This window comes from Ovis canadensis, chromosome 13 (genome assembly GCF_042477335.2).
Source record: "Ovis canadensis isolate MfBH-ARS-UI-01 breed Bighorn chromosome 13, ARS-UI_OviCan_v2, whole genome shotgun sequence".
In the NCBI taxonomy this organism is placed as follows: Eukaryota; Metazoa; Chordata; class Mammalia; order Artiodactyla; family Bovidae; genus Ovis; species Ovis canadensis.
Genome location: NC_091257.1, coordinates 40,520,480 through 40,534,899, shown reverse-complemented (window position 1 = coordinate 40,534,899; position 14,420 = coordinate 40,520,480). Strand labels below are relative to the sequence as shown.

Here is a 14,420-nt window from a genome sequence, read left to right as displayed (position 1 = left end):
ATGTCTTCACTGATGGCTTACTTCCTCTTGACTGAGGCAAGGTCATTAGCTGAGAGGGAAGGGCTAGACTTGGTATTGAGAAAAAGGGAAAGCATGAAATAAGAGAACAAACAAACTGGAGATAAAGGCATGTGCTCTCTTGAACAACTCACTGTACCTATTTCCCTTGTCTACCTAGAATGTACTTCCCCTTCCTTTTCACCTAGAAAATCTTGCCATCCTTCACGACTCCCAGCAGCTTCTGTGTCTTCTGCGACACCTTTTCTAATTGGGCCATGGTAATCCGACAGCTCTTGACTGTATCCTTTACTTTTTACTTACTCATGAACTGTCTTGCAGTAACTCTTCTATGTTGAACCTGATTCAATTTTACACGTTGTCTCCTTCACTATAGTCTCGTGGGCATAACTCATGTCTTTTAAAAACAAACAAAACTGTCCCTCCCACTTTCAGAAAAATAGTGCATTCTCATACACACAGGAAAATTTACATGTATTTTCTAAACATACTGGTTATTGAAACACTTATCCTTAAAAGCAAATGATAAAATAACTAAGACATACATGAGTAAGTGAACTTTGAATCCTCCATTATTTTCTGTTTCTTGGTTTTCAAATTTTGGTTTTAGAATGTACTTTTTAGAAGCTGGAGATCCAAAGTTACCATAGTTGGTTTAATTTTTTAAATTTTTAAACAAATCATTTCTGCTCATTAAACTTTTACAATTTTTTTCTTGACAACCTGCAATATGTTTCTTTATGGAGGGAGTTCTCCCAGAAAATGAAGCAGAGTATTATCAGCAAAGACAAATTATGTTAGGAATGCCATCTTGTGGTTGAGAGTAGTCCATTACACTAGCAGGTCCTTTCAGTGACAAATCTTTTAATTCAGAAATAAAACATCCAAGAAATTCACAAATGTAAACCATGATTATAATGCATTGTTACTACAAAGAAGGAAACACTAAATATGTGAATCAATTGCATGTGGTTTTAGCTGCCAAAAAAGACAATGTTCACTGAGAAAAAAGACAATAGACAAATTATATAGGAATGAAGTCCAAATAATATAAGAAAACTGCTATAACTATAACCATACTTAAGACTATTCAAATACTCTGAATTTTGGAAAGCTTTTCTCTTGAAACAGATATGTGATTTTATTTCTGTATCTACTACTAGGTAGTTCTGTTGATGATCACATCCTAGATTTAAATCTTGTGTTTTGATTTGCAAACTACATCACCTTAACTATACACATCCCAAGGGGAGTGAAGGCTGGAACACATATCTAATCCGGATGGTATAGGATCCACTTAATTAATTATAGTCCAAAATGGAATTTGAAGAGAGTCAAAAATGCCAGCCATTTCTTAATAGATGAGCTTACTACTTCTAAATAAGTTAACCATTGGAGTGTAAATTATCTTTCTAGTCAATAAACAACTAATAATGGTTACAGATATACTATGTAACAACTATGCTGAAATATTTTAAGTGTCAGATAGAGTACCAGACATTTTGGTCCATTTAAAAGTGGGGATGAGGGAAGAGAAACCAATATATCCCACATGGGTACAGAACACAGCCCAAAGGTCCATACGTTATGCTACTTTCTGTCACTTCTAGATTAAGGATCCAAGAAGCATGTGTAGGGACAATGGACAGACCTAGAGATGAGGCTATTGAAATTCCAAAAGATAACAGATCTATATACAGACAGACATATTTGCATAAAAAACAAAATGTTACTTGTACTCAAAATCAACTTTTGTGATTTATTACTGCATGCTTTTCACCAGAATTTTTTTTCTTTTACTCAGAAAACTTTCATATGAATTGATTTTGTGCAAGTTTTTCCACGTAATTCTTCAGGACATTCACATCAGCTGCACATACCTGGTGCTCTATCTTCTCTTGCTGTTTTGTTCTCTCTAATAAAGCCTCATGTGGTGGAGGTAAGGCATTGTATGAACTTAGTAAGTAAACTTGACTTGATGAAGTCTGGTTGATTTCTCTGATCTTTAAAGCCTGCATGATAGCAGGTGCAAACTTGGAGTAATGAGCTGTAGAGGATACAATCACTGGGCAAGTTTTGTCTTGCATTCTGTCTGCAACTACTTTCGCAACAGCAGTATGTGGGTCCAAAATGTACCCCGAAGTGTTGTAGGTGGAGTGAATAGCTGCCAGGCACTCTCCCTCGGAGCACCAGTCAGCCACGAAATCCTGCTGAAGTTTCTCAACTAGGATCTTCTCTATCTGGAAGTGATGCTCCTCTTCTAATTGATTAAACAGTCTTCTCATTAACTGTCCATCTTTATTAGCCATCAGGTGTAAATGTCGTTCCAGGTTTGAAGATTTGAGGATATCGATTGCTGGTGAAAAGGTCTTTGCTAGTTTTCTTTCCCTTATATCATAATGTCCTGTTTTTATAAAATCAGTCAAAACATGGTTCTGATTAGAAGCACAGATAAATTTTCGAATAGGGACTCCCATGGTTTTGGCATACACTGCTGCTAAAATGTTACCAAAGTTTCCTGTGGGAATACACACATCAACTGGGCTTCCAAAAGAAATAAATCCTTGGCTAACGAGATCAAGGTATGCAGAAGCATGATAAACTACTTGGGGAAGCAGTCGGCCCCAGTTTATGGAGTTAGCTGAACTTAAGACGGTTCCATATTCCACAGCAAGAAAGCCAGTAAAATCAGAATCTTGAAAAATTCTTTTTATAGATGTCTGGCAGAAATCAAAATCTGACTTGACACCTACTGCCCATCCATTTTCATTCTGACTGCCAATTATTTGTGCTTTTTGAAAATCACTGACTCCGTCTTCAGGAAAAAATGTGGCCACAGCTATTCTCTGCTTGTCATTCTTATTAAGACGACTAAAGCCATTTAAGACTGCACTTCCAGTGTCTCCTGAGGTGGCTACAAGTATCATAAAATTGCAACTTGGTGGAATACAGTGTGCAAAAAGATGGGGCATGAGCTGTAAAGACAGATCTTTAAATGATCCCGTTGGTCCATGAAACAACTCCAGGATGAACTGGTTGCCTGACAGGTGCCTGACAGGGGCGATTTTTGAGCAGGCAAAGTTTTCCCCATAAGCAGTTTCAATCATCTCTCCCAGCCTGGCAGCAGGTATGTCAGCAGGATGTATACATTTTTCCAGAAGTATCTGTGCTCTTTCTATGTATGTTGCTCCTACCAGGCTTTTCCACTCCCCACAGTTTAACTTTGGAAACTCCTTCTCAGGAACAAAAAGTCCACCGTCAGAAGCTAACCCCTCAATCACAGCTTCACTAAAGAATTTTGTTGGAACTTTCTGTTCACAGTCTTTAGGCCAAATGTGTCTTGTGGAAATGAATGTTTCTGAATCCACATCTTGGTATCTTTTAACTGCACTCAGCACTTTGTTGGCTACCTCTTCCGGGGAAGCCCCACTTTCACAAAAAACACGAGTATCGTACCACTTCTTATAGTACTGTCTTCTAAATTTAAGTAAGTCTTTCATAGAGGTTCCAGAATTCTGACCTACAATCCTATCTATTTTCATTAATTTTAGACGACTGACTATATCTAGTAGAGGCACATCCAGATAAACAATTATTCCATTTTTCTTTAGATGCCACATGCTAGCATCATGCATTGGGTTGGACCCAGTAAGGGAAATCACACTTCCAGATGCAGAGAAGTTTAACACGGCTTTTCCTTCCTCTTCTAAAAATTGCTCATTACCAACATCCTGCAATTTTTCAGACACACTCATATTCCAGGTTTTTTCAAGGATATCATCATCCACATCGATGACACAACAACCCAGTTTCTGGCCTATTATTCTGCCTACTGTTGTTTTCCCAGCACCGGGAGGTCCCATCAGGATAATATTTTTGTCTCCAACAAGAGAGTAGATGGAATGCCATGATTTCCTTAATTCCGCAAGCGCAAAGGTTCTTGAAAGAAATAGCTGTGGATGTTTATCTGTTTTCACATGGATGCGAGACAAGCATTTCTGAGTTATCTGTTTCAGATGCTGACATCGCTTAAAGTGGAGCATTCTCTTTTCACTTTGCTGTCCAAGCCAACAGAAAAACTGGCTTTGGCTCTTTTCAAAACATAAAGACAAAGAAAGACATTTGGTTACTAATTTCAGTGGGCTTAACATACCAATAGGATTAAGTAGAATCATGCCCACAGTACATAAACTTAAAATTCTTCTGAATTTTATATGGCATTAAAAAAGTATCCAAACCTAAATTCTCATATTATATATTATCTTTTTAGTAATCTTTTCAAGTCTCAAGACAGTGAGTAATCAAAACTTTAACAATTTGTAACTATGAGCAAAAGAAACTTTATTCCGAGAATGTTGTATCATAGATATTTTAAGAAAGATACTAAATCAAATTACTATTTCTTTTCCTATAATGAAAATTGTCTCATGGTTTGTAACCCAAGTAAATAAGGATTACTTGGAGTTGGGATGCTATATACTTGCAATTCAAAAAGCTGAATAGTCTCTATATTTCTCGTTAGTTATATGAACATGTTGATAGACTATCATGTTACTCATAAATTTCTTAGTCAAAGAATTCACAACAAGAAACCAGAATAAAATATCTGCTTATTCAATGCTAAAGAATTTTCCAAACCATAGATCAAAGGTATGACCTTTTCTTTCTTACATGCCTTTTACATGCATACTGTTAAAAATCATGCTTACGTTTTTCACTAGCTTAAAAAAAAGTTAGTGAAAGATATAACATTATGTAAATGTTTAAGAAAAATGGATAATTGACAACAAACTCAAAGGCTACAGATCTATAACTTTCTCTGACTCGGACCATCACTTTCATTTCTAACTATAAACATCACCAGTGGAGACACAACTCAAATCCCAGACTCCAGAGTGACAGCAAAAAAACCCTCAGGAATGTTTCCATTGATAAGAGGACAAACTCATGCTGCCATCTGGAGAAGCTCTGTAATTCCCCCTACTGATCAGATCCCTGTCTTTGGAAATACACTCACCATTATAACACCAAATGTGTGCCAGACAGGTGAGACGTTTAGTCATATGTAAAGTAGAATTTAATAACTGCTACGATATTTATTTAAAGTGATTAGAGTAACTTTACAGGCATGTAGTAAGACTTTTCATATATTCTGTGGTACAACCAATAGGCAACTATTAAAACGTTAGATGGTGTGTTTAGACATGTTCTGAAATCCTTCCGTTATTTACTACTCCGATCATCCATGCTACTCCAGCTGTGTTCTCTGATAAAACATTTAAACCATTTTCAGCTTACACTGAATTTAACTTACAAGTTAACTTAGAACTGCTGGGAGAAGGGATGCATTTCCTTATTTGGCTTTTCAGCTGGTATATGCTTAACTCCCACTGACTTGCAAACGGAAAACACACAGGAACCAATGTGAGGTGAAGAGTTTGTGGATGCTGAGGCACACTCAGTCTTTGCAAAAAGTGGAGTCTATAATGGAAAAAATTTGAAGTTAATCATAACTGTATACCATATCATAAAATTCCATATATAGTCTATTGTTAAAATGTCCAATTGGAATTTTTTAAGTACAGAAAAATAAACTGACCATGGTTCCCTAAAGCTATTATTGAAAGATTAAGATACTATTTTCCAATATGTGTATCTTACGATAAGATTTTACTAAACAGTACTGGATTTCTGCCATCAAGCAATATACAAGATACTATAACAAAATGATAAATGTAAGTTTACACAATGACACTTAAAATTTTAATGATTTAACTGAACGTTCAGTGATCAGATGGAAAGAAATCAGTGGACTGAAAAGTATGAAATAAGTATCTGAATTATTCTTTTAGATTGTTTATCCATCTGAATCATGATTTGGATGTAATATTGACTATAAAAAGTGCAAATAAAGTATCTGCCACACATGGGTACCTCTTGGCTATTTAAATGATTTATAATAAATTCAAAGCATATAGCATGGTGATAGGCACATAAGAATATTCATTTATATAATAATATTAACCACTGTCACTCAGTGATAAAAGACTAAAAACATATAAATTGAATCAGAATATCTAGACACAAAACTAGGCTTTTTTTTTTTTTCCCCCCATAGTTTGGTTTATTTATAAACCTTCAGAGAAAATAAGGGGCTAGTGTTAGTCTGTGTTAGTCACTCAGTTGTGTCTGGCTTTTTGCAACTCTATGGACTGTAGCCCACCAGGCTCCTCTGTCCATGGAATTCTTCAGGGAAGAATATTAAAGAGTGGGTAGCCGTTCCCTTCTCCAGGGGAATTTCCTGACCCAGGGATTGAACCCAGGTCTCTTGCATTGGAGGTGGATTCTTTACCATCTGAGCCACCAGGGAAGCCCTTGTTTATAAACCTTCAGAGAAAACAAGGGGCACTCATCAATGTTGCTGCTGCTAAGTCACTTGAGTCGTGTCCGACTCTGTGTGACCCCATAGATGGCAGCCCACCAGGCTCCTCCGTCCCTGGGATTCTCCAGGCAAGAACACTGGAGTGGGTTGCCATTTCCTTCTCCAATGCATGAAAGTGAAAAGTGAAAGGGAAGTCACTCAGTCGTGTCCAACTCTTCGAGACCCCCTGGACTGCAGCCTACCAGGCTCCTCTGTCCATGGGATTTTCCAGGCAAGAGTACTGGAATGGGGTGCCATCACCTTGGGCACAGGTTAATCCTTTCCCTGAAGTAAACAAAGGGTCGGAGAACTGTACACTTGAACCCCATCAGCAATTTCTTTTATTAAACTACTTTTATTCTGGTTCTATTCTTTAACACTAATTATTTTGAGGACACTATATTAAGCAGCCTGCTTAACCTCCTATTCAGATAGCTTTTACTTATAGTACCACAGAGTATCATCATTTTTAGTTCCCAATGCAGAAATTTCTGATATCTGTATTGGTAATAATTGTGTATTACCTGAGTAGCTGGTTTGTTTTTATAGACACTAAACTTTTTATCTGATCTTTTCCATTTTAGGTTGGTTGCTACAACGCCGACTCCATTAAAAGCAAAAGACTAACAAGCGTTAACGCATGTTAACTTCACCTTATCCTTTGTAACCTTACTCTTCTTTGTTTTATACGAATTCAAAGTAGAAAATTGTGACAGTTCAATTTATCAATTCAGTATCAATATTATTTCACCATAAAAATCTTCCTGACACTAGCTTATAAAGTGCTCTAACATGTAACAAATATTATCATTTTAAAGAAAATTAAAGAAGTTACATACTAAATTTTGTTTTGTAACATTCAGCCACAAACTAATTTTAGGGTTTCAACATCCACTGTAGGCCAACCAAACAGCAAGAGAACATGGAATAATGCCCATGGCATATAACTTTTATCTGGAAACTGAATTTTTACTTAAGAGGTAATAGAGTCAGTTCTCATTATTCATGGTAGTTAAGTCTATGAAGTCACCATGAATACGAATTAGTGAACACTGAACCACTGCTTCTGGGAGAAACACTGTTCCTAGGTTCTTGTGAGCCTCTGGTTGCAATATTTTTGCCAACTGATCAATACATAATGTTTTATGTGTGTTTCTGCCCAAAGGCATCTTATTTAATATATACATAATGATTCATTACCGCTGAACTCAGACTTTAACACATGCCTGAAGAAAACTTATCTAATGCACACATTTTCTCTGTAAGGCACATGGTGGCCTCACTGCCTTAGGAACACAAGGAAGCACTTCAGCCCTCTGCTTGGGGGCCATTTTAAACAAAACCAGCTACCGGAAGCACAAAAATGCAAAAAATGTGGCCCTTAAATAGAATTCAAAAAAGACCCTTGTTTATAGTAGGAGCTGAAACAAGAAGGCAGAGTATCACCTTACTTGACCCCAACTTGAAACATGCATATCTCATGACTGAAATTTTTCACCACTGTGCATGTGGCCATGAGTGACTGCAGAAGTGTTGTAAGCATTAGTTTGGGGTTATAAATACATTTTAGCAAGTAGAATTCACAAATAGAGAACTTGTGAAAAGTGAGGACCGACTGCAAATCATGTTCCTTTATGATCCAAAGCCATATTATAAGGTGTTTTTCATTTACTTATTTTCTAATATGTTTTTCAGTAAAGGGGGTCATGAATAGGCAATTTTTCTTCAGCCAAAGAACAGAACTATTTCAAATTAAAATGAGAGTCAATCACATAAGAGTCAAGAAACAAAACCAGTACTTAAAGACCAAATCTCTTGACCTTAAAGTACTCAGGTTTTACTGAATCATTGATGTTTGCAAATAATTGGTGTAGAGCCAAGTTCTACACAGAATTATTTTAGTAAACTCTCTAATTCCTCAGGGGATGGAAGATGTATACCACTCCATTACACGTTAATAATTTTTAAACAGGTTTTCTTACTGGTCGCTTATAGTGTAGTTTTTTGATCCACTAGTTCCAGTAGATACTTCCTGGACATAAAAGACCTTGTCAGAGACAAATGAAAAGGTAGTGACGTGTCAGTGTCACAACAAGAACTTTAAAAAACAGAAACAGAATGTCCACATGTCCATACTAAATACTGTGTGACCTCGAGGTATTAATTTTAACAATTTTACTATGGCAAGCTGATCAAAACTGAATATAGACTTCAAGGGAAAGAAAGTACAGAAACCACTTTTAACACATTTTTAAATTATTTTCTAAGAATGCTAACAAAGTTACATTTTTAAACCAGAAATACATATTACCTTTTACCAAGTATTGACAGTGATATTTTCCTATGCTTATCCTAGATGATTATTAATTGAAATTATAAGTGCATCAATTTTTACTTCCAAAATAGTCCAGGAAATTCCAATTCCATTATAAAATTACCTAGTTTTCAATACTTCTGGAACACTTTCAAAATCTATTTAGTGAAAATGATTTAGCATTTGTCACCCATTTAAAATATTTGCTTTCACTATAAGAACTGGCTACAGTTCAATGAACTTTCGAAAATATTTGTGCAATGATTATACTTGTCATCCTGTCATCCTGTTTTAATACAATTTCTATTTAAATTTCTAAGAATGACTAAATCTAGTCCACTATTTTATGAAGAAAGATATTCTAAGGTTTTAAATTATTCTTAAAAATTGCTGCATTTTTACAGCAATGTTGTTTTCCCATAAGTAATAAGAAAAAATGCAAATATAGTAGGATATAAACTAACCAGCACAAGGTTAGAAGGTTTGCTTTTAATACGTAAAAATCCTCTAAACAAGCCCTCCAGTTACTTAGCTGACTGAAACAGCGCAGTGGAGGGCCCACACTTCAGCGCCACGTGGTAATCACAGGGCAAATCAAAGCATTTTTCAGATTCACCACTCTTCTTTGCCTTTATCTTAGAATCAAAGCCAACTAAGCCTTTTCTGTTGTTAGTCTTTTGCTATTAAATATTCTCTTAAAGGTCTTGAATATCTAATTCAAATGATTAAGTACTCTTTGTAATTCTATAACTTAGAAAAATATTGTGAAGACTGTCTTTAGAAAGGGTTTATTTTCCTCCCAGTTGTCCTATTTCTACTCCCACCTCTGACCATTTTACTCATCTAAGTAAACTGAAAAAATCCTTAGTAAAAAAAAAAAACAACAACTAATTTGTATGCACAACCATTCATATAAGGTGTCTATGCAAACTATAACCCCCAGGCCAAATGTAGCTCACCCCTGTTTTTGTAAATTACCTTTCACAGGGAAAAAAACTTTGCTCATTCATTTCTTTTTTCCCCATTTCTTAAGTATTGTCTTTGGTTGTTTTGCAGCTATAATGGGAATGCTTAAGTAGTTTCAAAAGAATACATCTGGCCTGCCAAGCCCTAAAATATTTATTATCTAGCCGTTTACAGAAAAGGTTCACTACCTCTTGATGGCACACCAACACTAATTCTCTGTGGACATACTGAACATAGCATTTCCTTGAACAGAACTGCCATTTTGAGTGAATTATAAAAATCAGGAACGTATTCTTTGTAAACATGCTTTCAGAAGCCAAGAATTACAGACCAATACCTAAAGGGGAAAAAAGTTCCTTTCCAAATGATTTAACGACTTCCCTAAGACTGTATACTAAATACACTACAGTGAGACTTTAAATTCTGTTCAGTATTTTTTAAACCATAATAAATATACTGACATCAGTGAAATTACTGTATTCAGTAACAACAGAAAGTCAAGACTAGCTGAGGCCAGTGAGTACTTACTACCTAGAGAAATCATGCTTTGCCCTTATTGACTCTTTCAGGAACTGATAAACATAAAGAGTCCTTAAGTGTTCCTTCTAATTAGAAATGTTATAAACTTTGGCCAAGGACTGTCCATTTGGCTAACTATTATCATTTCAAGTCCCCGGTTCAAATCTTAGCACATATAGAGAACAGAATTATTCTCTACACAAGCTAAGCAAAAATTACCAAAACCATGAAATACTCAAAGTGGAAAGGAAAAGGGCAAAGTGGCATATACATACAAATATTTTGGAAACAGAAAATCTGATGTGAAGAACAGAACCATCAACCCCAAGGCGCCATTCATCTGAAATAAAATGTTTGTTAAACGCCTGGGATAAAAAAAAAATAGAAACCTGACCAACTGGATAAGAAAACACTAAGTTTGTTCTTATCTACTGAAATTCACCAAGAGCCCAAGATGATAAACACCTACACATTCGGCAAACTTTGTTTTAAGTAAGAACTGGATTTATTTAGTGAGAAACAAAACTCCACAGACAGAGCACGGACCATCTCAGAAGGCAGAGCCAATAAACTTTTAAGTCAACCAGGCTACCATGCTGCTTTGTCTCCACCACCGGGCACCCTGGCAGTGACAGGCCTAAACCTGGCCTCTTATCGTCAACCATCCTTATTCCCTTTGGGCAGACTGGCTTCTGTAAGGTTGGTCAGAACCATATTGCCAAAATGTCTTTCAGAGCCTCTGGATGGCAAAGGCTGCTAAATGAGAGTCTTACAGCAGTCAATATGGGAATCAGTGGGTTCATGGAAGACCACACGGATCAAACGGAATAAAACCGCTCCCAAGACTATTTTCAAAAAGGGACGCCAGAAAAAAAGAAAGGGAGGAGCACAAAATTCAAAGGCCCGTTTAAAAGGATTCTTCTGGTTTAGGCTGCTTGCTTAGAAAACAAAGTCAACCCCTAAGAGGAGGGGCCCGATAAAGAGGTAAACAGGGGGAGAAGCAGCGAGGCGCGAGAGTAAGGGAGACAGGTCGCCGAGGGGAGCGGTCCTGAGAGCTCGCACCGGTGGCCGCACAGCTGAGCGCGGGACGCAAGCGGCCGGGAAGGCGGGAGCGGACAGATTGCTGGGGTCACCGCCCAGCAGCGCACAGGGGAAGACACGGACCGGAAAAGGGCATGCGATGGGAACGGACTGATTCTACAGTTTTCCTTTCTCCTCAAATAACTCACCAAGGAAATCACACTGAGAAGACGGGGGGAAAGGAAAGGAAATGGGAAAGAGCTTCCGGAGCCGCCAGCGCTGCCTCGGGACACAGTCCCGCACCTCAGACTCCGGCCCCTGATGGCCCACAGCCCAGGTCCCAGGCCTCGTGAGGTCCACCTCCCCGCAACCCGCGCAGCGGCCTCTGCGCCTGCGCAGGGGCTGGCCTCCGCGTTCGCGCGCCACGCCCACCGCCGAGCTGCCCAGTACCTGGTAAGCGACTTGTCCTGCGCCTCACCCACTCGATCCTAGGCCCCTCCCTCCCTCGTCCTGTTCGTCACGTCGGACGTGCGTCAGCGTGGCCTCAGTAGCTCGCCCCGCCCCAGAGGGATCACGCCTGTGGACGAGAGAATTGTGTGACGCCTGCACAGCGGCGCAGTTTCCCGTCAGTCTGTGGTAGAATTTATCTTTTTTTCCCAAATACACAGAGAAAAGAGCGACATTTTTAAGGGGACGCAATTTTCACCCCTTTACTCCCAAAGGTACATATAAACTGTGGTTTTCACGTTGAGCTTCTCTTGACAGAAAAGGAGCCCTTGCGAAAGGAAAGTTTGGAAAACTAGATTGCAACGCCACCATCCTCGTTGCCTAGTTACTGTTTCCACGGCAATCGTGCCGTCAACAACGCTAAGCGAGCCCAGAGTCGTAGAAGGGGTGTTTACTTTCTTGCCAAGAGAGGACTCGAAGAGGTCGCGGGGGAATTGCGTGAAAGAAACGTTCGTTCCTTGAGAAGGCAAGAGGGTAGGAGAGGAAAGGACAAGCTGTGAAGAAAGGGATGGAGATATTGCTATAGTGAGAAAAAAGCTAAGTAGTTTTCAGTACTCATATGGTGGCCATGGATCCAACGGGCCCTTCTGAGAGCATTTATAACCTCATACCCAGTGACTGGAAGGAGCCTCCACAGCCTCCTAGGTATGTGGGTAAGCAACGATTATCACTTGAAACAAGAATGGAAAAGAATTGTTCCATTTCAGGATTAAGTAAGCATCGTATGACTTTCAAAACAAGATTACATTATTTTTATCTCAGTGAAGTAGTCTTGGGTGAGAGCTTCTTAAAGAAGTTGCGAAATATAAATATTTAGCTGCTCATAATTCAGAGAGAGGGTGGTCCAGTGCTGTGAGAGGGCCATTTTCTTATGTCAGCCTCTTGTTCATACGTGTGTAATTGTTTGTAATTTAATTGTATATGTGTGATGTGGTATGCAACATAGCCTGAAATATCTTAGTGTTGAAAAAAGAGAAGTCACAATTTTATTATCCTGCGTTAGGATACTTGATATCTTGTTTCAGGAATTCACTGTTTTGTTTCTGACTACACCACTGCTTTCTCTAAAGAAAGATAATACCCATTTCCCCCCAAGAGTATTGTCAAATATAAATTTCTATTTGTTTCTGAGCCTCCCTTTTTTTTGATTGATGAAACAAATGCACAAGATAGTGCCTAAGGTCTTCTTTTGAAGAAGAATGGATTGACAGCGACTCCAAAATATGTGATAGAGTTAAGATTTTTATATAGGTGTTAGGACCCCTTTAGTTCCCCAAATTTTCAAAAAGGTGCCACACAGTAAACATGTCAGTTACTCACCTGGGGACAAAAGAAAGTAAAGAATAAGGAAAATCTCATTCCTTCTAGGATTTTGCAGCTTTACCTTTTTCCTTTTTCTTGTTCCAAGTCAAAACTACACTGAAAGAGCACTGGGCTAAAAACAAAACACTAGGCTCTGAAACTGATTGGTTTTGTGATCTCAAATACATTATTAAAATTTGTTTTCTGATCTGTAAAACAAATTACATGAACTGGATAATCTTTAAGGTCTTTCAGATCTTAATTGTCAATTTTCTTTTTTAGTAATTACTTGGAGTGCCTAACATCTTCAACAAGTAGACAGATCCTTCATTTTTAAGCCTGAGTATCTTTTTTTAACCAGACCAGTACCTATTTTGTTTTCCATTAACTTCTGAAAATCTAGTAGAGATTGGAAATAGGAATTCAAAGTATGATTTGGTACAGTTTCAGAGTTTATAAGAAGTGTTCAAGTTAACTATTGCTGAATGGAGTTTTAATCGAAAATTCCTGTATATTGTACAAGATAAAAGCTCCTCAAAGCTCCTCTGTAACCCACTGGCAGATTATGTTTTTCATAGACTCCTGAATTTGAATGTTAAGATAGTTTATTAAATAGGTGTTTTGTTTATTGGTAAATTTAAAAAGCTTTACTGTGTCTAGGTGGCTTTTTCAAGAACTTTTATAGGAAAAATCTTTATTTAGTTGGCAAATGTATAATATCACCCTTGGGTAATGTTGCAGTGACAGCTCAAACTCCTTGGTTTACTCTGAAGAAATAAGTAGGAAAAACTAACTTATGGTGAAAAGAATAGAAGGCATCCAAATGTGATGCCAAAGAACTCTTTGTGTTAGGGTAAAGTCAACCTACACTGCCAGCAACAACCAAGAAGAGTTTTTAATTTGACAAGATGTGCTTGCAAGACACTAATTTATAAAAAACAGAGCATAATAAAACTTTTATCCAATTCTCTCCCTCCACTGTAACACAAATTGCCCTCACAGTAACACAATCACCCTTACCCAATCCACTTAGTAGTAGTAAGAATTCTTGCTAAGAAAGAAATATATTAAGCTATGAGTCTTTGCATCACTGAGTTATATACCCACTTTCAAGAAAGTTCACTGCAGCTCTTTGCAAGTCTTGAAGATGATTGTTCAGCTTTCACAAAGAGGCAGATTCCTTGGGGAAACCACAATTGATGGTACCTGATCTCGCATACCTCAGAGATTCCAGTCTCCTTGGGGAACTGAAAGATAAACATTAAAGTGTTGGTTAACAATAAAACCATACATCATTGAAAACCCTAATGAGAGATGCAGATGCTAAATGAGAATTTAGAAAATGGATATATG

General features: G+C 37.7%; 2 protein-coding genes across 3 annotated transcripts in view; one reads left to right on the top strand and one right to left on the bottom strand.

The window, feature by feature from the left end:
• Nucleotides 1-616: 616 nt before the first annotated feature.
• THNSL1 (threonine synthase like 1) lies at nt 617-11,774 on the bottom strand. Of its 2 annotated transcripts, none has more exons than XM_069547476.1 (3): nt 11,709-11,774; nt 5,333-5,499; nt 617-4,109 (listed from the first exon to the last, which is right to left on the bottom strand). In XM_069547476.1, exon 3 carries the CDS (start codon nt 4,059-4,061, stop codon nt 1,830-1,832), a length of 2,232 nt encoding a protein of 743 aa, XP_069403577.1. In that variant the 5' UTR covers nt 4,062-4,109; nt 5,333-5,499; nt 11,709-11,774; the 3' UTR covers nt 617-1,829. The 2 variants fall into 2 exon arrangements, with proteins under 2 accessions (XP_069403577.1, XP_069403575.1); XM_069547474.1 differs by lacking the exon at nt 11,709-11,774 and adding an exon at nt 11,468-11,688.
• Nucleotides 10,941-14,420, top strand: part of ENKUR (enkurin, TRPC channel interacting protein) — a 36,871-nt gene continuing 33,391 nt past the window's right edge. The window contains exon 1 of the mRNA XM_069547477.1: nt 10,941-12,410. Coding sequence (XP_069403578.1) covers nt 12,325-12,410 — 86 coding nt within the window. The 5' untranslated portion in view covers nt 10,941-12,324. The remainder of the gene's footprint in view (nt 12,411-14,420) is intronic.